At 41.4% G+C, this 25,199-nt stretch overlaps 1 protein-coding gene across 1 annotated transcript; it reads right to left on the bottom strand.

Annotated features, from left to right (window-relative positions):
* Window positions 1-2,555: 2,555 nt before the first annotated feature.
* On the bottom strand, window positions 2,556-24,826 carry LOC108551083 (protein gooseberry). Its single transcript, XM_017905109.1, has 5 exons — window positions 24,766-24,826; window positions 17,960-18,098; window positions 16,676-16,965; window positions 5,649-6,062; window positions 2,556-3,136 (listed from the first exon to the last, which is right to left on the bottom strand). Exons 1-5 carry the CDS (start codon window positions 24,824-24,826, stop codon window positions 2,556-2,558), a joined length of 1,485 nt encoding a protein of 494 aa, XP_017760598.1.
* Window positions 24,827-25,199: the final 373 nt, after the last annotated feature.

The raw sequence follows: 25,199 nt of genomic DNA, 5'->3' as shown, positions 1-25,199 counted from the left end.
GCCATATTATGTTCTCCTGATACAAAATCGTGAAGTTGGCCGAAAGTTTTTCACACTCGCTACGAAAGTATTGTCCGCTGAGTTCTCGGAACTGTCTCGACGAGAGACCTCCTGTCATATTATGTTCTCCTGATACAAAATCGCGAAAGTGACCGAATATTTTTCTCACTGGCGCCAAAAGTATTGTCCACGGAATTCTTGGAAATGACGTCATTTCTAAGAACTGTCTCGACGATGTACCTCCTCTCATGTTATGTTCTCCTGATACAAAGTCTCAAATTTGACAGGGTGATTTTTACAAACTCTGTGTACTTTATATCCACAGAATTCTTCTCTCATCGAGCCAGCTCTTTTAATGTTATTTTCGCTGAATCTAATGTCATGCATTTTGTAAGTGTAGATTAACTCTTAATATTAGTATTTATTTAGTTACGTTATGTACTTACCTTATGTATACTTACCTTGTGTTCCTTACTGCTACTGTAGAAGTACTAGAGGATGAAATTAAAGTATATGAAATATCTGTTTGAATTTTTTTTGCAGGGGATCATTTTAAAACACCGTTCATATTTTTTTCAAGACTTTATTTAATAATCTTACTCCTCAAAATACGGTATCATACATGTTTAATACGACGTACATACAATTTAATAATACTTTACAGCAATACTTTGTCGAAAATTCAAATGAAACTTTTCGTCGCCTCGCGAATTAAACTCAGAACGATTGATTACCTCCTAATTTCCATCGATCCATGCAAATTTTCATTCATCGATTCCTAAAAAATAAGCGACACGAAAATTATCGATTCAATCATTTCGCTGGACTCGAAAAATAGATTCAAATAAAATTAAAATAATAATCGCGAAGCTAGGAACTACCAATTATTTACACTATTAAATACACTTTTTGGTCGCACTGTATATGATAAAATAATCGACTCTTAAAACAAGAACCCGAAAACCGACGATAATAGAAGCGAATATTTACAATGTTTAATTAACTAACTATCAGGTTAATTTAATCTATACAAAATAATTAAGATTTACAATTATTACAAGAACGGAAACGGTCGCGATCCTTCTTCTGAAGCAGTCGCCCGCAAACTGCCTCTGACGATCACTATATCGTTTCTCGTTTCGTTTCGACGCGACCTTAGAGAACAATCACTGGATCTGTTTGTCCCTAAGGAACTTCGTCGAAGGAATTTAACATTCTACTAATATTTACATGACGAGAATAATTCGTTAAATATGTAAATTTCATTTTTTCGCCTAATTTTTCGCATAATTGTATCATTAACAGGCACATTTCTCTGTCATCGTTAATTTTTACACGACGAGAGTACTTCGTTAAATGTCTAAATTTAATTTTCTCGCCTAATTTTTCGCATAATCGTATCATTAACAGGCACATTTCTTTCTCATTCATTTTCCTTTCTATTACAACGTTTGAAATATTTTAATTTACGATATTTTACGCAATTGTGGATACGCTATGGCTATTACAATCATCTGTGTTGTGCAAATATCCAAATTTCCATTGCGAATAATTATTCGAATAAATAATTACTTTCTCGCCATTTTATTGAGCTTCCATTCATCAGAGGTTTCGAATTTTGTTGCGAAAATTGCCTTAATCTCCCTTCGTTTCAATTTTCCTACTAAAATTAACAATTAAATAGTACCTACTATGTACAACAAAAGAAAATCCTTTTGCAATTCATGCAGTGATTTAATTAACCTGTACAATTATTTACAAACATGGTAGAACCTCGATTCGTTTAAACATTTAATCAGGCACTTGCAAATATCTTGTTCCTTCGAAACTGACGATCAACTGCATTTACAAAGTCCCATACAAGGATTCCTCCAGTAATAACTGCAATCCTTCATCTTCTACCTAATCGTTTACCCATTTGACAAAGTTGAATTATTTAAAAAACAATAACTTATCATTAAATAATCCAAAAATTACCTAAACACGTCTACTTTATCTCTCTGATACCAATCTATACCCAATTGTAGTGCCCATAGGAGAGTTAAGTTATTCAAACAACTATAATTCATCGTTAAACACCCAAAAATTGCCTAGGCACTTCTGCTTCATCCCCTGATACCAATCCATATCCAATCGTAGCATGTACCCAATATAACCTAATTGTTTACAGAGTTAAAGATTGTTGACAGAGTTAAATTATTCAAACAACAATAGACATTCTAAAAATTGCCTAGACACATCTGTTCCCTTCCTCTCATACCAATCAACATCTATACATATATCAGCCTTCGACAATTCTATCAACCTAACCTTACTACTACTGAAGGAATCTCCATACTACATCATTACAAAATATCCACTCACATTCACGCATTATCCAACAGTCTCCAACGCTTTTACTCTACTGAGCCTCTCAAAAGATCTCGACTCCTCTAATCATCTCGCTCCATTCATCACTCAATCATGTTCTCACACGTCACTCAACAGTCTCAGACAGCTCTCCGTCACGCCAAAGATCTTCCAAGATTCCCTGGATCCTCTTCAACCGAGGTTCCTCAGTACCAGCTGTAGAACGGTTGATGGGGAGCAGGTCTAGGCGGTTGTTGGAATCCCTGGGCGCCATAGTGGCTGGCGAAGGCTTGATGGGGATGTGCCGTGTGCGCGTGTGGTTGCTGAAGACCAGTCGGTGGACTGGGGAGACCGACTCTTCCTGCAGCAGAGATGGGCAGGTTCCAGGACGGCGAGGTGCTCCCCTGGCTGCCTTGCTGTTGCTGCTGCTGCTGCTGCTGGACAGGTGACACCGAGCTGATGGGCAGATCCGACGAGGTGAGCTGGTCCGACGCCGGGTTCGAGCTGCCTGAGTTTGGGCCCATCATGGTGACCAGGGAGTTTGGGGTCGGTGGGAGCTGGTGGCCACTGGCCTGCTGGTAGGTCGAGGACGCGGCCACCGGGGACACTTGGTGGCTCATGTGAGTGGTGCTGGTGGACGATGTCGGTGGCAGCAGGGAACTGGGGTAGGTCACTGACGCCGGAAGACCGTAGGTCGGCGTGGACCCGACCGATGAGGGCAGACGACTGGAATCTGACGTCAGCTGGTGGGACATCGTGCCGTGGTGCGAGGAGTACAGCTCTGGAACTAAAGGCAACGAAGATTAGCGAATTGGGTGGTGACGAGGAGGTAAAGACAGGTTCTGGGTAATTGAGGGGTAGGTGGAAGAGGGGAGAGTGATATTTTGGGTGTCTCGAGTCTTTAGATATAATTTGCGTGAATTGCAATGGCGTGAAATGAAATTTAAATTGCTGGTGGATTTATAGCGACGAGTCTATGCTACTGTGATTATTTTTTATTATGTGGTTGTACAATTTATCGTAATTTTGTAATGTGAAATTGTTGGTATTTAATTTGTTTCCTAGTTTATGCAGAATTCACTGTACTAGAGGAGTCGTGTGTATTGGTACGAGCATGTAAGAAATACCTATATGAATCATTAGACAAGGTGTCATCGGAATAATGTCAAAATGATAGGAAAAAATTATGTAACAATAATACAGATGAATAAAAATGTAAGTATTTTCTAAAAATATTTTTCTCGATTAAAATTTATAATTATTTCAAGGTTCTTGATGAGCAAAAATTATTATTTTGTACCTTAGGAAGATCATGCAATAGCAACAATAATAATAAGATAGAGAAATAGGAACAATAATATTTAGAAAAAATATTTTTCTCGGGAAATATTTATCATTTTTAGAGACTCCTGATTTTGTATTCCGTGATAAAAATTGAACGACAAATTGGACTCGACATTGAATTAATGTAGGGTTAAATTTTTAATTAAGAGAAGATTTGTAGGAGTAGATCTAACTCGCGATTCGTCGTTAACTTGCTTCGAGATCCTTGGCACTCCTTAACGAGTTATTATGCTCCTATCAGATTGTATCTGGTGCAATTAAAATTGATCAAACGAAGTTAATTTCGCTGCTGCGAAAAATAAATCTCGTATCTTCCCTGCCAAAATGTTCCATTGGCAGCAAGAACGCTGTAATTTCCTCGGCTTTCGTGGCTTAGCTCCTCCGTTAATTACTCTAGCCGAACTTTTTCCAACGCGAGCAACGTTTTTGCGCTAACGTGAGATGCACTCCGTGTCTCGAATCGCATCTGTGCGTCATTAGGAATCTAATGAACCCAGCCACCGTGTACATTACATAAGTACGTCATTAGGTACTCTTATAAAGCACCTACCACTTTGCCATCTTTGCAAAATAAACTACGCACTGTGTCCGGACTTTGCAACCCTAATCGAGCTACCGTTAATATCAACAACAAGCTTGAACCTTTGCAGAAAAATCTCTCGTTTCGTTTCTTGTCTGCTAAAGTATCAAAAGGCTCGAAAGATTCCACTACTAGGGGTGTGCAGGAGACCGAAAATGTCAGGTCGAGTTGAGGTGGATTGAGAATTTTTCTCAGGATCGAGAAGGGATCGTGAAAATATTCGAGATACCAAAAATATCGAATCGGGATGGAATATAAATTTTTCTAAGTGCGTGCGAAATTCTGAAAATATTCGAGATACCAAAAATATCAAATCGGGGTGGAATAGAAATTTTTCGGAATCTGGGCGAAATTCTGAAAATGTTCCAGATTCTGCAAATATCAAATTGGGATGGAATAGAAATTTTTCTAAGTGCGTGCGAAATTCTGAAAATATTCGAGATACCAAAAATATCAAATCGGGGTGGAAAAGAAATTTTTCGGAATCCGTGCGAAATTCTGAAAATGTTCGAGATTCTGCAAATATCAAATTGGGATGGAATAGAAATTTTTCTAAGTGTGTGCGAAATTCTGAAAATATTCGAGATACCAAAAATATCATGTCGGGATGGAATCGAAATTTGTCTGAGTCGGGGAAAAATTCTGGAAATATTCGAGATACCAAGAATATAGGTTTGAAAGGAATAGAAATTTTTCCTTGGGTCGAGACGAAATTTTGAAAATATTCGAGATCCAAAAAATATCGAATTTAACGGAATATAAACTTTTTTCTGGGTTGAGACTAAATTCTGAAAATATTCAAATACCAAATATATATTGGTACGTCATGGAATAGAAATTTTCCTCGGAATCAGGAGGGAAACCTATCACAAAATCCTAAAAATGTCGGAGATACCGAAAATATTAAAACAGGATAGGACGAGAACTTTTCTTCGAATTGAAACTAAATCCTAAAAATATTTAATATTCCAAAAATGTCTGATTTAGAATTTTTTTCAGGAAAGCATATCTCTAAAATATCGGAGATCCGAAAAATATTAGGAAATCTCGAAAATATCCTAGATCCCAAAACTATCAGTACATGTCGAATATATCCTAGATCCCAAAAATATTAGAAAGTCTGGAATATATCCTAGATCCCAAAAACATCAGAAAATCTGTAAATTATCCGAAATCCCAAAAATATCTCTAACTCTCGAAAATATCCAAGATCCCAAAAATATAAAAAAATCTCAAAAATACCCGATATGCCAAAAAAGTCCAAGGTCTCAGAATATTTTCAAAAATCCCACCCCATATATCTCCTACTATTCGATCCACCCTACCACCCTTTCCTCGGGAGAAATGAAAAGAATTATACGAGAAATCGTCTCACCTTGACTGGACGAGAAGGTGGTGTCTGGCAAGGTTTGTCCATGAGGGTGTGGATGAGGATGACTCGGTGGAACGGCTGTCGCTGCGTGCGGATGAGGCGGTGCCGGGGGATGAAGAACGTAAGAAGCTGCAGGATATGCCACGGAGCTGACGTAACCACCGGAAGTGGTAGAGGACAACTGCTTCCTGAGCCTGGCTCTTCGGTTGCTGAACCACACTTGGATTCTAGCCTCGGTTAGCTTCGTCCTCTGCGCCAGTTCTTCCCTGGTATAAATGTCAGGGTACTGAGTCCTCTCGAAAGCTCGTTCCAATTCGTCTAACTGATGGGCAGTGAATGTCGTTCTGCTCCTGCGTTGCTTCCTCTTCAGAGGAATCCCTGGTTCGCTCTCGCAGTCGGATCCGGAACTGGTCTTCCCTGGAAAACGAAATTTTCTTCGTCAGATTTTCATTCCAATCCTAGATTCACTTTCATTTTGGTGAAAATTAATGAATTCCTTTCGACATTGGGAAAACAATTAGCATACAACTTTGTCGATCCTACTAGAAAATATAAAAGCAAAGTCTAACTTCTCAATTAAAGATCCAACTCGGGGTTTCTTAATTACTGTGAAGAAAATGGGAACTAATTGATTACACGAACGTCATTAACGCTAACGCTACTAATTTTCAATGGGTATATGAACATAGGGGGCATAGATAATAGTAATTTCACGATGAAGATAAGTAAATGTATTAATTACAGTTCTATCTCGACACGAGTCAACTCTGATTTTTGGAAAAATAGTTATATGCTTCTGGTAATTGCGAAAAAGAAAATTCCGAGACCAGTCATTTCAATTGATAGTTCTATTGTTGAGTAAATACATACCGTTTCAATTTAAACACGAATTTCAATTCAAACACGAACGATCCTCGCGCGAGCATCGATTAAAAATGTAACGGGTGCGGTAAATGTAATGATAAATGCAAAGAGTGTGGTACGAAGGAATACATGTGGAAACCTCGAAAGCGTCTTGTTTTGAAGAAGGTTCACTTCACACTGTGGTCTCTGCTCGACTGCTCGAGCGTCTCTACCGATGATTCGTCGCTCGCGAAGGCTTCGGCCGCCCGCTGCTCTGTGTTTATACACAGTGTCCTAGTAACGGATATACAATCGGGAATGAGGTGTTTTCTACGCGCAGAAACAAGTCGAAGAAAATAATAAAATTTTTCTATTCGAAGTTTCGGTTTCGAGAAAATCGACTTTGAATATCCACCGACTGCGCGCGCACCTAGCTATGACTTAAATGGATAAATCATCGGTACGTCAGCATCGATGATGGTGACAACCAAGAAGGGGATGATTCCACGTGAAAGAACAAATCGAAAATAAAGAATATACCGATTTACCATTCCCCTTAGTTAAAGTTAAATATATCCTAGAGCGATCGCGATCATTTCCTCAGCGACCGATGAGGCCCCTGTATGGGGCCCGTCTGTCAGCCACCGGCAAGATAGGTTCCCCGGATATTTTCTCGCAAAAATGACGTTAATTCTTACTGCTATGGTGATCGAAGAATTTCAATAACGAGAGAGGGTACAAGAAACGAATGGCAATAAATCGTAAGTCATGAACCTCGTTCAGGATGCAATTAATTTTCCATAGAAAATAGGGAATAATTAAAGGAACGGAAGAGGAGGATTTCTATCGTAGAATTTCCTGTTTCTTTGGAGAAGAGCTGCGAAGAATAACGGGGTGTAAGTACGAGAATAAGGTAGACGAATGACGGGGTCGCGTCTAGTAATTATTAATTCCCCAGTGCACGTGTCACCTGCTCAACCACGTATCCGCAGGTGAATGCACGTCCTGGTTTACGGTTTGTTTTGCCGAGCGAGAGTTCAAAAGGAGCCGCACTCCGATTCTCCGTTCTACCGCTTGTTTCACACTCGATTTCACCATCCACTCGATCCCTGTTATATACCTGCCACTCTGTACAAGGTGTCGTATAGTACAAAATTTCGCCGAGAAAGGGTGGATTTCGGATGGGAGTAAACGAGGCTCCCGTAAACGCGAATTCACAGGGTCGTTGGAATCACGCGAAATTACTATTTCCAAACTTATTTTTGGAAAAATTAAAACAATCTTTCCCAAAATTATTTTTGGAAACACGAATATACATTGTGGAGAAATATTTACAATTTTTAACCGAAGACCAATGTTTTCTATTGAAATTACTCGTTGCGTGAATTAAAATATATATCGGGTGTTTCAAAAATTAATACAACCCTTTACAAAATTAATTTTGGAAACACGAATATACATTGTTCAGCAATATTCACAATTTTTAATCGAAAACCAATGTTTTCTGTCAAAATTAAATTAATGAATTTTTAATTAGTTAGTTAATTAATTTTCGAAACACGAATATACATTGTTGAGCAATATTCACAATTTTTAATCGAAAACCAATGTTTTTTGTTGAAATTAAATTAATGAATTTTTAATTTAATTAATTAATTAATTTTTGGAAACACGAGTATACATTGTTGAGCAATATTCACATTTTTTAATCGAAAACCAATGTTTTCAGTCGAAATTAAATTAATGAATTTTTAATTTAATTAATTCATTCATTTTTGGAAACACGAGTATACATTGTTGAGCTATATTTACAATTTTTAATCGAAGACCAATGTTTGCTATCGAAATTACTCGTTGCGTGAATTAAAATATATATCGGGTGTCCTAAAATTAAAGACCTGTGTTTTCTATATTGGTTCTAGATATTCTCTATTTTTAGCCAACGTCGATCGTTTTATTCCCATAATCTAAATCACCGATCATCCATGACCATCATGATCTCGTGACGGAAAAAATTTCCAGCAGAAATTCGCAACTCGCGATCTAACCTTCTCTCGTGACAATCTCTCGCGAGACTCCGCAGTAAACCGGAATGAAATAAAGGGAATAAATATAAAAATCGTGCCGAAGGTTACCGAATCGCGATATTCCTGTGAAGCAATCGGCGATTTGTCAGCGTTAACAGCGGTGCATTAAGGAGCGTTAATAGTACTCGGAGACAAAGATGTTTCGAGCATGAAATTATTAACGTCGATCGGAGAATTAAATAGACCGCGAGCACGAGCGAGTGCAAGAAGTATGATTTACTGCAAGGACACCGGGCGACCGCAAGAAAAGTGACGAGTGATGACTGATGACTGATGACAGTAGAAAAACGCGCTCCGAGATCCTTTCCCTTCGATCGGCGAAGGAAACGCTGATAACAAGGATACCAGTCGTTCGTGAGCACCAAGTGCTTCCACTCGTTGTTATTCCGTGTTAATAAATGTTAATAAACGTTGATAAATTGATATACTTTCGACGGTATACACGTTGAAGCGAATTATTATTTAACTTCTTGTAGACTGCTCGTTCCGGGCCTCGTAAAATGCCGATTAAACGCGTTATCGCCGATTCTATTGTTCAGCACGCGTTTTACTGCACGGACATTTACTTTCACCTCGAATACGCTGACTTTTTACGGAACAAATTGCACCGAGCAGCAAATTGCGACGGAATGAATCTTTCCAACGCTGTCCATGTCTTTCCAACGGAATTATTTCACCATTTCCCTCCGCGGTGTTCACTCGCCACCATTTGCCATCGGTGAATCAATCACCTTCGAGTCTCACCAACCCTTTCGATAATTATGACACTATAAGGAGTGAAAACACGATTTTTCTAATATGAGCTTATTTTGTTCGGGTTCTTTGATGAAATAGTCTTCCCGTGTCACCAAAATTTGGGGTTCTTTTCGCGTCTACAGCTGTCAAGGATTGTTACGAATACAGGAAATGTTAAGGGGTTCTGCAACTATCTGGATATGAAATTTGGTAATTATATAATTAATAATCGTGAAATCAATTTTAATATTATAACGTTTCTAATGACAGCAATGGTTCTTTAGATACCTAAAATTCTGACTGAATATAGGTTAATAAAGAATCGTCTACAGCTGCTATGGATTGTTATGAATACAGTAAAATATAGAAGGGTCCTGCAACTATCTCGATATGAAATTTTGTAATTATATAATTAATAATCGTGGAGTCAATTTTAATATTAAGACGTTTCTACTGATAACAATGGTTTTCTAGATAACTAAAATTCTGATGAAATACAGGCTAATGAAAAAGTGTTGTCTACAACTGCTAAGAATTGTTACGAATATAGGAAGTGACGAGGGGCTCTGCAGCTACCTCGATATGAAACTTGGTAATTATATAATTAATATTCATTGTGCTAATTTTAATATTACAACATTTCTACTGACAACAGGGGTTCTCTAAACAATTAAAATTAATATGAAATACAGATTAATAAAGAAGAAGAAGAATTATTCGCTATGATCAATGTCCTCGATCAAAAATTCGTCACTTCTATTCTGGAAGCTGTCAAAAATTGTCACGAGAAGTCACCTCTGCTTCCATTTCCGATATTTCTCCATATATAATTTCCCAATCCAGATAACATACGAATTATCTTCGTGTATGACACTTAACGAGGTCTTTTCAATTTCCCGTGCTCCAATATGTCGCCGATAGGATCTACTACCATATTTTATAGTTATGACCGTAAGAAATACGCAGAAATAAGAGAATCGAGCCGAGTTACAACCAGAAAATGATGCTGGTGGTTCAAAATCGACAATTATCTTCCTCCTCGCGACGGTCTCTCCTCTCTCTCTTTCTCTCTCGTTCTCTCCCGTCGACGGGGTCCCGGCATTCTCGGGAGCGGCTGAAAAACGAAGGTCCACGGGAGTACTCGGTCGGTCGGTCGCATTTTTAGATTATCGTAGATTCATCATCGCGGGCCGCGAAAGCAGAGACGGATGACACGCTTGTAAAAAGGAACGAGGCTGTTTCTTCCGGCGAGCGGGCCGAGCGTCTTGAAATTGTCGACTGGCTTTACACGGGCCGCGACTAATCGGCCGACGACGCCTGACGCCGGGACGCCCCGCGTTCATGCCCATTCGACACGGACTCTATTCCCGGACGGACCGCTTCTTCCCCTTTCCTTTCTTGCGTCGCGTCGGCTCGTTTCTCCCGTTCCGCGGGCTTCCGTCCCGCTCTCCGCCCTCTTTCGTTCCCTCCCTTTTATTTTTCACCCTTTTCCCAATCGTCTCGGACAGGGTGGGTGACAGGGCCCTAGCGAGGCGACCGGTATTTCGAATTATTCGTCGATCCGTACCTTTTTATTTTAAATCTGAATTTTTACACCCAAATGTGTCCCAATTGAGCTGTAGTGATTGTTGGAATTGGAAATTTTGTGGGACATTGTGGAGTTCGAGTCAAGAAGAAATCTTGCGCTCTGTATTCTCTTTCGTTCCTTCCTTTTTATTATTTTTCACCCTTTCCCCAATCGTATCGGACAGGGTGGGTGACAGGGTCCTAGCGAGGCGACCGGTATTTCGAATTTTTCGTCGATCCGTACCTTTTTATTTTAAATCTGAATTTTTACACCCAAATGTGTCCCAATTGAGCTGTAGTGATTGTTGGAATTGGAAATTTTGTGGGACATTGTGGAGTTCGAGTCAAGAAGAAATCTTGCGCTCTGTATTCTCTTTCGTTCCTTCCTTTTTATTATTTTTCACCCTTTCCCCAATCGTATCGGACAGGGTGGGTGACGGGGCCCTCGCGAGGCGACCGGTATTTCGAATTTTTCGTCGATCCGTAGCTATAGTTTAAATCTGAATTTTTGACACCCAAATGTGTCCTAATTGAGGTATAATAATTGTTGAAATTGGAAATTTCGTGGGACATTGTGGAGTTCGAGTCTAGAAGAAATCTTGCACTCTGTATTCTCTTTCGTTCCTTCCTTTTTATTATTTTTCACCCTTTTTCCAATCTTCGACTCGTGCAACGATTGTAACATATTTTCTGGGAAATTCGAACGACAAGTAGGTTCAAATTTGAATCTCCAATTGCCTCCTGATCGAGTTGTAACAAAGACATGTCCTTTGACTCGTGCAACGATTGCAACATACTTCCTGGGAAATTTGTACGACACTTAGGTTTGAATTTTAATCTCCAATTGTCCCCTGATCGAGTTATAATTGTGATTATAATTAAAATAGCGACAGATTTGCGTATATTCCGGTACAGTAGTGAAAATAGGGATTTTTGCAGACACCATAGAGCTCGATCCTCGAAGAGGTTTCGTTTGTCATAATAGTGGAAGTACGAGGGAATAAAATGGTCCCCGAAGGAGGTTCTTATATGTAGTTCGTGTAGAGTTCTTTGAAAAAGACGCTCATTGAGTGAGGCCGTTTTCATTTAAAAGTAGAAATCGGACGTGGCGAATTTGCAAAATCACGACAGAAATTACATCTTTCATGGGACTAAGCGGCCACGAGCGGCTAGTAATTACCAAACTTTCGAACCCCGCATTACCCCAAGGGGGTTGAGAGATTGCTAGGTTGCTGTTCGACACGATCTCGCTACGTGGACCAGAAGACGTCGACCAACACACGACACGCGCTATTTTATCTCTTATAATCAACGAGAAAACCACGAAACGTACGGGTTAACCTCGTAAAATCAAGCAGAGGTTAAAAAGCACAGCAAAATTCGACGTTAATCGATCCTGGAAAAAGTTATCCCCGGTATAAAATATTCCTGGACTCGCGACACTAATTTCGAGACGGCGGAATTTTCGGAAACGTTCGAATTCGAATTCGAGCAAAAAATGGTGCCGAGAATTATAATAATTAACCGTCGATGCGTTTTATCTCTATTTGTCGATGTTATTACCGTTTTTGGCCACGTTAATCGCGTTAAGCCTCGTTTTCATCGGTAAATCAAAAGGAAAGAAAGAATCTTCACAGCGGTTTGACAAGTTCGAGCGCTCGGTGGTCGGGGCCTTTTTAGCTTTCTCACCCCCACCGTGGCAACACGTTGTTTTTGCCCTCCTCTTTTTGTTTTGAAAGGGCGCCCGACCATCGGGCTGATCGACTTACAAATCTACGAGCAGTTTCTTCTCGTTTTGCTCTTTCATCTTCGCCGGCAAGCATTTTCGAGTGACCCCACCGATGGACCACCGTCGGTTTAAAGCTTTCATTTGTCTTGTCGCTCCGAGTCGAAACAACCCCCACAAATCGTGAGAAATTTTCGGCGTTGATCGCTATATTAGACGTTTAAGGAATTCCGAAAATTTTGCTCACAAATTTAGCGAAAAATGCAATATACATGGGACCATCTTTTCTCGTAAGAATACAAAATTTAATAATTTGTAAATAAATATATACTTCGATTTAACAAAGAATATTGCCAGAAATAAGAATTTCATTGGACCAGTTGACACGTCGAAGATGGATCGACGACAGAAGCTGAGATTCTCTATTTACGAAGAGAGCGTGCCATTTTGGAATACATTTTCTCACTCCTTTCTACAACTTTCTATTTTCCAACCCAGTTACTTAACTTCCTTATGTTTACATCTCGAACCAATTTCCTGCTCCTGTATTTCCTATTGACATTAACCAGCGCCCTTAATTGATACAATTATTCCTCACTGCTAGCTCTAGTCCTTCAACCTACCACGCACCTAACCTCAATTCCCTGCTACGACAATTTTATGTACAACTGCAGCTTCCATCTTCAACTGTCCACATTCCCAATTTCCAAATACAAACCCAATTATCATCTCGCGGTTTCGTCCATTTCGAGGAAACTATATCCCATTCCAGCTTATTAGAACCGTACTAATCGCGACATCTGTTATAATAATGAGAAACTACAACAGATTTAATTTGGGAGCCATCTAAGCTTTGTGAGCCTACTGTGCACGTTGCTTTTGTTCTAATCACTCTTGTTTCGACAGTCACTCTTAACACATATTATCAATTTTATTATTTGCATTAAATCTTAAAACCAGATCTTAAATCTCTAAGCAAATTGTATATATCGGTTATATCGACATTTGTACCATACATAACCTATATTCTCTCTCTAACAAGCCGATGTATTTCTTAATTTTTTGTTTATACACTAATGGGTTCTACTACCCGTAAATTATTATTAAATATATATATAAAATAAAGCGAATACTGGAAGACTCCAATATTAAACTTCATTCCATCACAGCTTCCAACTTGCTCATAATTTTCCAAGCTACCATACACCCATTCTCCAACTCTCAGCCGCATTAATTCCCGTCTAACCACAGCTCCAATTCCCAACTGTCTATACCCTTCATTTTCCAGGCTATCGTACACCTAATCTCCACCTCTCCGCTAGGCACATTAATTTCCCAACTTCCTACACTCCCGATAACCTCGACTAGCTTCCTCCGATCTCCGTCGCTCCAGAAGCACCAAATATCCCGAAGAAATTTCCGAAAAAATCCCGATCGACCGATTGCAACGTTACCGAGATGCACCGGGCGCGAGGAAAGCGAGGAAAGGAGCAAAAATTGGGAATGGAGCGCATTCACCCGAACCGATGCTTTCGTGCACCCGATTCCGCACCACCTATCCAACGTTTCGGACGTGCACGTGGGCATGTACCGGGCGGCGAGGAAATTACAGAGCCGCACCAGGCTACCGACTGTTCGCGGCGGCGAACGTTAACCGGTAATTTCGAAGATCGAGAAACGCCGGGCTGATTAATGTGCGACCATTTAATTTATTCATTCACCGTTTCGTGAAGAGATCCCGCATGGGAGCCTTGGTGGTCTACGCGGCCAGCTGATGGGGCGTGTCGATCCTCCATCTATCCTACCTTCGACTATCGCGTTCCAGTTCGCGATCCCCGTATCCCGTTCGTTCGCGGCTATTAAGCGCGTTTTGCGGCCACTTCCAGCTATTTTCTTTCCCTTTTCAGTTTCCCCGCTCGAGGGAGGGTGAGAAGCAGCGAGATCGCGGAAGTAAGCCGTTGTCTTGTTCGCCCCGCTTTTCCTTTTTCTCCCGGAGACCTCGACGCCCGGTCAGGCCGTGTGTATGCGTGCGCTCGCGCAGGAAGGAAGCGAGGTTTGTAATTTGTTGCTTTGATAATTTTGTTCTGTCGCCCGGACACTCGCGGATCCTCGGAACGATCGTGCCTGATAGCAGGGTCGTGAGAATAATTCGTATCAACGCCAAGTTCATCTACCGAACGACTCATTTGACGACGAAAAAGCAACATCGCGACGAGGAAAATGTTTTTATTTTTATTTTTATTTTTGCCATATTTCGATAGAAAATATTTTCTTTCTATTGAAAAAGGAAATTCGAAATTTCGAGCAAAGGCTGGAGGATTTCGCGCATTTTGGTTTCGGTTTCGGATCGGATCACTCGGGACGGATTTCTACGATTTCGATGGACGGAGCACACGCGATCGAGGCGGGAAAAGAAAAGGAAGGAAAATGGCGTAGCACGGTAACCAAGAAAGGCGTTTTTTCGAATACTCCGTTGATGATTAAAGAGTCCCGGAGGAAAGTTTCAACGTGGAGCGCGAATTAACTGCGAACTACTACGCTAAGCTCCACTTTTGATCCCCTACGTAATTGCCCGCGTGGTAATTTTCCCTCAGCTCGGAATATTACGTTGGGCAGGAAGCTGTTACGTTAATGGTCGCTTTTATCGCGGACACGTTCCCCTCTTCCCCGCCTATTTTCCCCCGCGGCTTCCCTGAAATCCGCGGATTTTTCGCGCGCGCGACCGCGGAACACGGCGTGAAAATTTTATAAGCCGATATACGAGCGATAAAATTCTGCCCGAGCGACGCACGCGAACGCCTCGCTAAGATCGTGTTCCACTTGCCGGACAAATTGCCTTTGCTATGCTACCGAACCTTTCTTAGGGCAACCACGGCTCTCCTGATCTCGAGATAATGAAACGGGGAGCGAGATAAAAGGAGCACTTCGAGGAAGCACGTCTCACTCTTGGAGCGGGGTACAACGATGATGGAAATGCGAGTTTCCAATGACGGTTAATCACGAATTGGTCGCAATCTCTCGCAGGCAGATGCCAGTTTTCTAATTCTCGGGATAATAAAATGGCCAGGGGGGTAAGTGAAACACGTCTCGTCCCTCGGGGGGTAGAAAACGCGTGTTCTGGAAAATTACTAGACGTTCCCCTATCACGCCTAATAACGAATTGCTCCTGTCATCGAACATTCCTCGAGCCAACGAGGGGTACCATCTTTCAGTTTCATTTTCGAGAAATTTTGAAAAGGAAATTTCGAAATGACAGAGAGGATAGTGGAAAAATTGGACGAAGGTACGAGACGTGGATTAAGGGAAATAATCGCAATGTATTGAAAGATATTTTGCAAAATTCGAGGCCGCGTCGGTTTCCAGATATAACTACGAAGAATAATGTTCCTCTTATTCGCGAAGAAAATTAGGGAATGCAAAAAGGGCCCGTCGATTCAATTTCGAGGGACCTCGCGTAACGAGGGCCCCGAGGACCAAATTATGAGCCGGTGTTGTTATAATCTAATTTTGCACGGTGGCGCTGTTACGGGAATATTTGCGAGAGGCTAATTCACTGATTCACCTGGATCATCAATCTTGGTCAGGCCGGCTGGGAAGAGACACCGAGTGTCCGGTGTGCTCTCGATCAAAGGAGTTTTTGTCAAGGCGATTGGAAAGGAATACACCGCGTTAATATGCAATTTTCCTTTTTTCACCTGATCGAATAAATTATCGGGCTCGAGTTAGAAATGCAAGAAAGCCTGCCGCCCGAGGTTAATTGAAATTTGTCAACCGGTCGCGGTGTTTATCTCGAAACGCGATAATTAAACGCGAGAATACGAGATAATACATTTTTCGAGTGCCAATCGATATTGAAGGGAAATTATTTCTTCGTTTTTCACAGGAAGGTAATACAGGCGTATTTACGTAGTCATTGAGCCTGAAGGTTAATTATTCGTCGAAAGGTAATTATGCAAAGGAATTCGTTTGGAAAATTAAAGGCATGTGCCAGTGCCCCTTGAAAGATTAATTCGCGTGGTAATTTCGTGGAATAAAAAGGAGAAGCAGGAAGAACCTTTAAAATTACAGCTTACCGTCGCCAAGTTTAGCTTCGTCCTCGGGATCGCGACCTCTGAGGAGCCTTGAGATGGCGGAAACACTGGGGGCGCTGGTTCTATCGCAGATTCCCTCTTTGATCAGCCTGTCCCGGATCTCCCACGAGAAGATTCCCGGATTGTCGCGTTTGTATTCCTCGATCCTGGCCTCCACTTCCGGCGTGGCCACTCTGGGCTTGCTGCCGCCGATCACGCCTGGCCTGATGCTTCCGGTTTCTTGATATCGGTTCAAGATCTTCGAGACGCATCCGTGTGACACCCTCAGTTGCCTGTTACCACGATAAATTCTATTAAATTAGAATTTATAATAATACATAATTTATAAAATACGCGTATATTAACAGAGAGGCTCTAAACATGAATATGAACCTAGAAGCGAGGATACTAATCAGCGTCTCAATAATCTCTTCATTGCGATACCTCTAGGTATGACGTAGACGAAGGAAAATATTATAAAGATAATATTTCAAAAAATATTATAAAAATCGTACGTGTACACTCCTGACGAATGATCAAGTTGAAGACACTAGACTAACAGAGGGATTAAACAAGGAGAATCGGTAGGACTGGAAAATTTTATCAGGTCATAGAAATAATTTACCCAGCAACCTAGTATAAAACGTTCCAATGTGGTATTCTATAAAGCTTGAAGTGTAATATCTCGATGAAGGATGAAATAATCGAAATAATCGAGGATAGAAAATTGTGCGAAACGAGATGTAGAAATTTATAAGGATTCCTGAGGCAATGACGATTTTAGGAAAATGGATCCCATCTACCAGTTGTAAGTAAACCTAGGAATGATGATATTAATCAGCATCTCAGTAATCTAAAGATTGAAATTTAAGAATTTTTAGAAAATTTGTTAGAAAATTTAAGAATTTAAAGATATTTAAATTTAACCAATTGGATTGCTATAGCCATTTCAATTCGTATAGGTTTCTGACTAAAATTTTCAATTATATTGATATTTTCGACTAATATCCTGGTGAGCTAATATTTTTGCATAAACGAAGGGATTAAAACCTATGCCATTGCTATAGCCATTTCAATTTGTATAGGTTCTTGAATAGAATTTTAAATTGTATTGACATTTTCGACTAATATCGTAGTGAGCTAATATTTTTACATAAACGAAGGGATCAGAACCTAGTCCATAGCTATAGCCATTTTCTCTTAAGATTTAATACCGAGAAGCGATAGATGTTTATTATATACAATTAATTATTTCCTATTGAAACAATTTTCTTACAAGATTCTTACCTCGAAATGACGCAAGGTCTGACACCAGCAGCAGCCATCTCGACGATTTTCAGTCGAATGTGATTAGGCAGTGGTCTCCCGTTTATAAACACACCGCCTAGCTGATTGACGCGTCCTTGGCCTGGTATCGATCCCAAATCTGCAACAGAGGATATGGAAAATTAGGAAAAATTCCGAAATATTCTACGTACGATAAAGCATCGCGTGAAACACCGATTCGCGAGTACAGAAAATTCCGAGTGCACGTAACACAGATTTCTAATAAATTTTCTCTCCGGTCATAAATCTTCCTTGTCATTCTTAATCCCGGTTTATCGCCGTTGTCCTTCCGGCCAGGAGCGATTCGTCGATCGAAGGTCGATTGCAAAATCTCGGATCGTTTGTGCTCGCTCGTGGCAACGGTTGGGAATGGCAACACGAGAATGGGGAGAAGCAAAGAGAAACTCGGATCTATCGTTCCGCCTTCGACTCGACGTGCTTCCTGTGTGTTCCATCGGGGTCTGGAGAACGCGAGGCAGGACGAAGGAGTGGAGGAAAGAGAGGAAGACGAAGAAGGAGTCGGTAGGTTAGCACGGTCACGTAAATAACGATAAGGCCAACGAATCTAGAGGGTTTACGATACGCAATGCTGATAGCGTGTAATTTGTCTGGTTCGGTGTAATCTACGTTGCGAGATCGAGATCGGATACGACTGTGCGCTTCGCGATTTCTTTGCGTTGCGACGCCTCGCGATTTCAGATGCTCGAGCCACTATGGAAATGTCAGCTCCTGCTCTGATAGCAAATTTTGACCCCACGAGAGTTGATAGCAAATTTTGACCCCACGAGAGCTGATAGCAAATTTTGACCCCACGAGAGCTGATAGCAAATTTTGACCCCTCGCGAGAGACGACTCTCTGTCATCGTTTGTTCCAATCTTGAAATTATGAGTGAAATATCGAAACAAAGTCGTCCCTAACGCAAACGATTTTATTTTCTATTTTGGCACAAAGAGAATCACCGAGTTTATAAAAATAAATAAAATGGAAGCTTCGAATTGGTAAAGGGTTAATTAGAAATCTGGAAGGGACGTGTGAAATTATGGTAATAGAAATTCTAGTAATTTTATTTTTATTCTAGCACAGGAAGAATCAATGGGATTATAAATATAGAAGGAAAGCTTCGAATTATTTTTTCCTTATTGCAAAGGGTTAATTGCAAATCTGGTATAAGTGTATGAAATTTTGAAAGATTGAAATTCTAGTTACTTCATAGTAACTTTAGATTCTCTTCCTTTTTTCTGATGAAACCGCGATTATTAGTATAAATCAAAATATTTGTTACCCTTCTCTCTTTCGATTAAAACGATTACTATTAAATTATTATTTTCCAACCAACTCGATATCGAGTCACGAACATCTCTCTCATCCTCCAAACCTACAAATGATTTTTATATTTCAAGTACCTAGATCCCCGAGTGTAGATAGGTTTATCGGTTTAATTAAAGGAGCTCTAATATCCAAAAAATTTTCTATCCACGATTTCTAGCTGCACCAAGGGTCAGTCCGACCGAAGTTCGTTCCCCGGTGGACCTAGATCTACTTTCATCAGTCGGCGAATTTTTCTCCGCTCCTGGAGCCTTGAATCGAAGGAGAAAAAAGCGCGGCTGTTAATTCGAACGTAACAGAGCCTTTGTCTAAGCGACTCGCCAGCGGATTCCCAACGAAATCGCGACTCCGCTCGTACCCGCTCGAGAAATTCGCGACTCGCGTGTGAGTCAGAGCTTTGTGACACAGTAACGAGAGGAAAAACGAGGTGGCCAGCAGCGATGGAACGTCGTTGATCGCCGATGCGAGACATCATCGGAGAAAAACGAATTACTATTATTGTCTCTTAATATTCCTAGATATTCCTAGATCCGCTCACCTCGCAATTACCCGCGAGCCACTGCAGATTGCTTGAAAAAAATCTTCACACGCTCGAGTAGACACCTCTAACATAATCGCATACAAGTGTATACATATCTTTTTTCATCCGTTACATTAGCAGCCCGACGATTTTTATCCTTTTTCCGAGGCACCGGCAATTTTTAATGCAAACCTCTCGCAACGCGGGAAATTTTTTCCCGCGGAAAATCAATCCCACGGAATTCCAAGGTATCGAAAGGATGTTCGGATCGAGGGATTTCCAACGCGAATCGGGATCAGAAAATCCAGCCATTTCTCCGACTACTTTCCTCCGGGACGGATTTTGCAGTGAACGTGGAAGGTGAACGATCGTGAAACCGGGAAAAAGGGGGCCAGAAGGGGGTCGCTGGTTAACGAAACGCTCGATTTTCCTCGCTTTCGATTTTTTCCGCCGCGCTAGAAATTCGCGCGTTTTTCGGGAAAGGCTGCCGGGATAAACCGCATGCCTGATCCTTCCAAGCGGAAAACCGGCGAAAAAAGGCCGATCGTAACATTGTTGTTGATTCGAAATTTCCCGGTTTCCCACGCTGCACGATCGTTCGAGAATCGCGTCACCTTGACGAGAGGAAAGAGGAACTGAACCGACGAATCGACGTTCACGTAACGAACCAACGAAGAAAAATGACTGCAAGCGGGCGGAAAAAACGGCGAAACGACGGTTTCGATTGCGCAGAATCGGTTGCATAAGTCAAGTTATGCATCGAGTGTACTCGGTGGCCGAAAAACGGCGAATGGAGCACGGGTTTTTCCTCGTGGGGAACACTGGCCGGCTGGAGGGGGTTGAAAAAACCGCGGCTGTTAATTGTTTTGCTAATTGGCTCGATTTTTCGCCAGCCACGATTCGTTTATCCACGGATTTCAATTATTATCCAGGTTAAGGAAAAACCCTTCATGGTTCACCATTTTTGCGAAGCTTCGTGGTTGGAAAAATTTCTCGTGAAAAACAGCGATAGGCTCGATTTCGCAAAGCGTCGAAACGGTGTACACTCTTTGTGGCTCGGAAATTTAGTATTTCACCCTTAATCCTGATTAAGAAACGTGTTCGTGAAACTCAATCGAGTTTGTCGGCTCAAATAAAACAAAGTGGCTGTACTCTCTCAAGTTTCCCCTATAACAACTTGCAGTTCCACATCCATGCACGTTGCAATGTACATTCTGCAACCTGCTGTTACAATTTCAAATAAATATCTACCGTAATTTTTTGAAACAGGAGCAGCACAAGTACATTTACGGTCGCTACAACTGTTTCACAGAATTTTTATTTATGTTAACCGTTTTTCCCAATCCTTAAATTTTTTCTGCTCACCCCCTCATTTTAGGCATAGTATATTGTATCTTTTATCGGCCAACAACAACTCTAGATGACTCTGTACCATATTATTATTTTTCTTGTTACGAAAGGTAACAAGTTAAATTACCCGTTAAGATAAATAAATAAATAAATAAGTAAATTAATGTACGAGCATTGTACACGAACGTTCCTTCTAATGCCAAATAACAAGAAAACCACCCAAACAGAGTGGAAATAAGACTCGATTTAATCGGAGAATAAATCGTATTTACTCACACTCTTTACGCTCTTTATAATCGTATAGATACTTTTATGATATTTTTATGGGTCTTTACAAACTTTCAAAAGACAATTACGGATGATTATTGAATTAAAGTTATTCCTCCTGAACAAAGCGTTTATAAGCACGTCCCTTCGGTGTTGTATTATGTATAACTCGTTTGGTTTCCTTTTATATGTGAAATTTTATGTAGATGTACTACGGCCTGTTTATGAATAAAGTAATAATAATAAGAATAATAATAAATAATTAATAATAATAAAATATTTAGGGAAGCTTCAACGATTAAATAGCAACCCTGTACATTCGGAATCAGAAGTACTAACCCTTTGTGGACGAGCGCTGCATATATGTGTTGTGCGAAAACAATTGATAGGGCCGAGGGACTCGTAAATGTTGTCCCAAGTGAACGCGTTGCTATGGCCCAGAAACATATATGCGACCGCTGTTGGGGCCCTAGGACCGCTAGGTACACTTCAAAACATGGGAACAGACGACGCTTGGCTGTTTGCGTTCATCTCTGGTTGTCGACTATAGTCGACACTCGGCTGTTCGCGTTCATCTTTGCCTGCCGATTATAGTCGACGCACGGCTGTTCGCGTTCATCTTTGGCTGTCAACTATATTCGACGCTCGACTATTCGCGTTCATCTATGGCTGTCGACTATATTCGACATTCGACTATTCGCGTTCATCTTTGGCTGTCGATTATAGTCGACGTTCGACTGTTCGCGTTCATCTTTGGCTGTCGATTATATTCGACGCTCGACTATTCGCGTTCATCTTTGGCTGTCGATTATAGTCGACGTTCGACTGTTCGCGTTCATCTTTGGCTTTCGATTATAGTCGACGCTCGGCTGTTCGCGTTCATCTTTGGCTGTCGATTATAGTCGACGTTCGACTGTTCACGTTCATCTTCGGCTGTCGATTATAGTCAACGCTCGGCTGTTCGCGTTCATCTTTGGCTGTCGATTATAGTCGACGTTCGACTGTTCGCGTTCATCTTTGGCTGTCGACTATATTCGACGCTCGACTATTCGCGTTCATCTTTGGCTGTCGATTATAGTCGACGCTCGACTGTTCGCGTTCATCTTCGGCTGTCGATTATAGTCAACGCTCGGCTGTTCGCGTTCATCTTTGGCTGTCGATTATAGTCGACGTTCGACTGTTCGCGTTCATCTTTGGCTGTCGACTATATTCGACGCTCGACTATTCGCGTTCATCTTTGGCTGTCGACTATATTCGACGTTCGACTATTCGCGTTCATCTTCGGCTGTCGATTATAGTCGACGCTCGGCTGTTCGCGTTCATCTTTGGCTGTCGACTATATTCGACGCTCGGCTGTTCACGGTCATCTCTGACTGTCGACTATACTCCACGCTCGTACCAAAGTGGTTAAGTGATGGACTATTTTATGTCCTCATTGCTAGTGTCGCTATGACCGAAAATCGCGTTCAATTGGAAATAGGTCATGGTAGTTCTGAATGATTATCTTGGCAGCAACTAGGCCCCACGGTTACAATTCACTCAAAACTGCTCCGCTCACAAAGGGGTAATTTTCGACAACGGAACTAACTTCCTAACTTCCTAAATTCCGAGAAACGAGTGGCCATTAAGCCCCCGGCTTTTACTTCTCACGGCTGCGAGTTGCAACATTCCATAAAATAATTAACCATCGCCGATGCGACGCACGCGCAATTGCGAAAAAGCATCCGCAGCGTTATTAATCTTCCAGGAATATTTAATTACACGTTCCGCGCCCGTTAAACGCTTCCATTTTGCATACAAGCCGCCGATGTACGATTCGGTGACTAATCGTTGCATGCAATTAAACACCATGCGTAATGCCGGACAGTGACAAATGATCGACTACTGTCCGCGCAAACAACAAACGAGAATGCAAAATTCACGAGCCTCTTCATCGTTCCACCTCTTTCGTCGAGGCATTTACTCGTCGTTTCTTACGAGATTCCGTGTCTAACGATCCTCGTTGAAAGGACGATTATCGCCGATGAAAATGATAATTCGAGATTAACTGTTTGTAGTAGCTGTTTACGTAACTTTTCTAATCGTAACGACTGCTCGTATCGAGTTACTCGGATCTCCGATCGATGGTTAATCGGATTTGACAGAGAATAGGATTCGCGGCTGCTTCGAGACACGGATTTTGGAGTAGATGGTGAAGCACGAAGACGAAGGAGAACTGCGTGGAAAAGCAGTGAAATTTACGATGCCATAAACGCGGGACGGAAAGTCTATTTTTGAAAGTCCCGAGGAGAGGTCGTGGAGTCCTCGGGATCGGCGATTTTGCGAACACGAAGGCCAACAATGCCCGACAAGTTTGGCAATTACACGGTCCATTTTCGATTTCTCGTAGAACCGAGAAATCTCTGGTAGATCTTGTACGACTTTCCGATTCGATCACGCTTCCTTCTCTCCGCTTAAAAATAAACTCTTGCGAAATCTCGTCAGAGAAGTAGACAAGAATTTTCGGATAAAATTCGGAATAAAATCTCGATTAAAATTCACAATTTTATTCGCCCTCGTTAGATTCCGATCTGTAAATATCATCGATCAAGCGATTGATTCTAAATTCGATTTCGAGCTGCAATTCCAAATGTCAACGGCTAAGATATTGTTCAGAGAGTGTTCAGGCCCTCGAAGATCTTTTTTGCCAAAGGAAAAAGGTGAATGGAGGCGTACAAAGTGAGAAAACGACTGGGAGTATACTAGAGCGACGGCGAACCCCTCGAAAAATATATTTCGTTATTTATGGCGGTCATTAATGGTAATGTTCCGGTCTTCTTGGGCCAGGTAAGGTTATATATCAAAGGCCCGTTTAAAATCTCACGGAACAGCCAGTTGGCCGGATCTGGAAGACTTTTGCCACTGGGGACGGTTGTAAAATTTCAATCGTCGCTGAATACTAACGCGATCTATTCCTTTGCTCGTTTTCCACCCCCAATAGCAACCCTGATATTCTACAATTTTTCCAGGGTTCGCAAAATTCGTAGAATCTCTTATCTACTCCTGTTATCGAGCTTTAGAGGTTTAATTTAGATACTAAATAAATTTAGGTACTGAATTGTATAAAAGGAAAATTTAGGCGATTGACTTTAGGTACCAAGTAAATTAAATTTGGTACCTAAATAAATTTTGGTACTAAATTGTACAAAAGGTAAATTTAGGCTTGGGAGTGACGCGAACTATCACTGGGATTTCGAACTTTGCAGAGGCGAGGGCAAGAAATTTTATTTACGCGAAAGGTCGGATCACTGGAGGAGGTCTTACCTTGAAAAGGGTATCCAGTGAAGCAAGGTCGCATCATCGAGAAGTTAGTGGTCACCGTCATCTCAGCGCGGTCGCGCCACCGGTCTTCCTCTCACAAAACGCCACAAAAGCTCTCTCACACCACTGTTCCTGCCTGCGTAGCAGCTTCACCAAAAGACGAACCCGCTTAAATCACGAGACAAAGCTTATCACTATCCCTAGAAGGAGTCTCTGTCGAAACCGCGAGCGACGTCGAACGAATCACAGCGTATCCCACTGAATCCCTAGCTCCTTCCTCCGGACGAACTTGTCACTCGGAATCCGTCTGTGTGCGCAAGCCACTCTCGTTCCACCACGTCGATCAGGATCAATCTGCTCGCGATCCAGCCTCTATCTGATCCCCGCTCTCCTCTCGTTGGATCGCGGCCAGACACCTGTCTCCTTTCGACACCGTA

Source organism: Eufriesea mexicana, unplaced genomic scaffold, assembly GCF_001483705.2.
Source record: "Eufriesea mexicana isolate 0111107269 unplaced genomic scaffold, ASM148370v2 scaffold3653, whole genome shotgun sequence".
Classification (NCBI taxonomy): Eukaryota; Metazoa; Arthropoda; class Insecta; order Hymenoptera; family Apidae; genus Eufriesea; species Eufriesea mexicana.
This window is presented reverse-complemented; position numbering and strand designations above follow the sequence as displayed.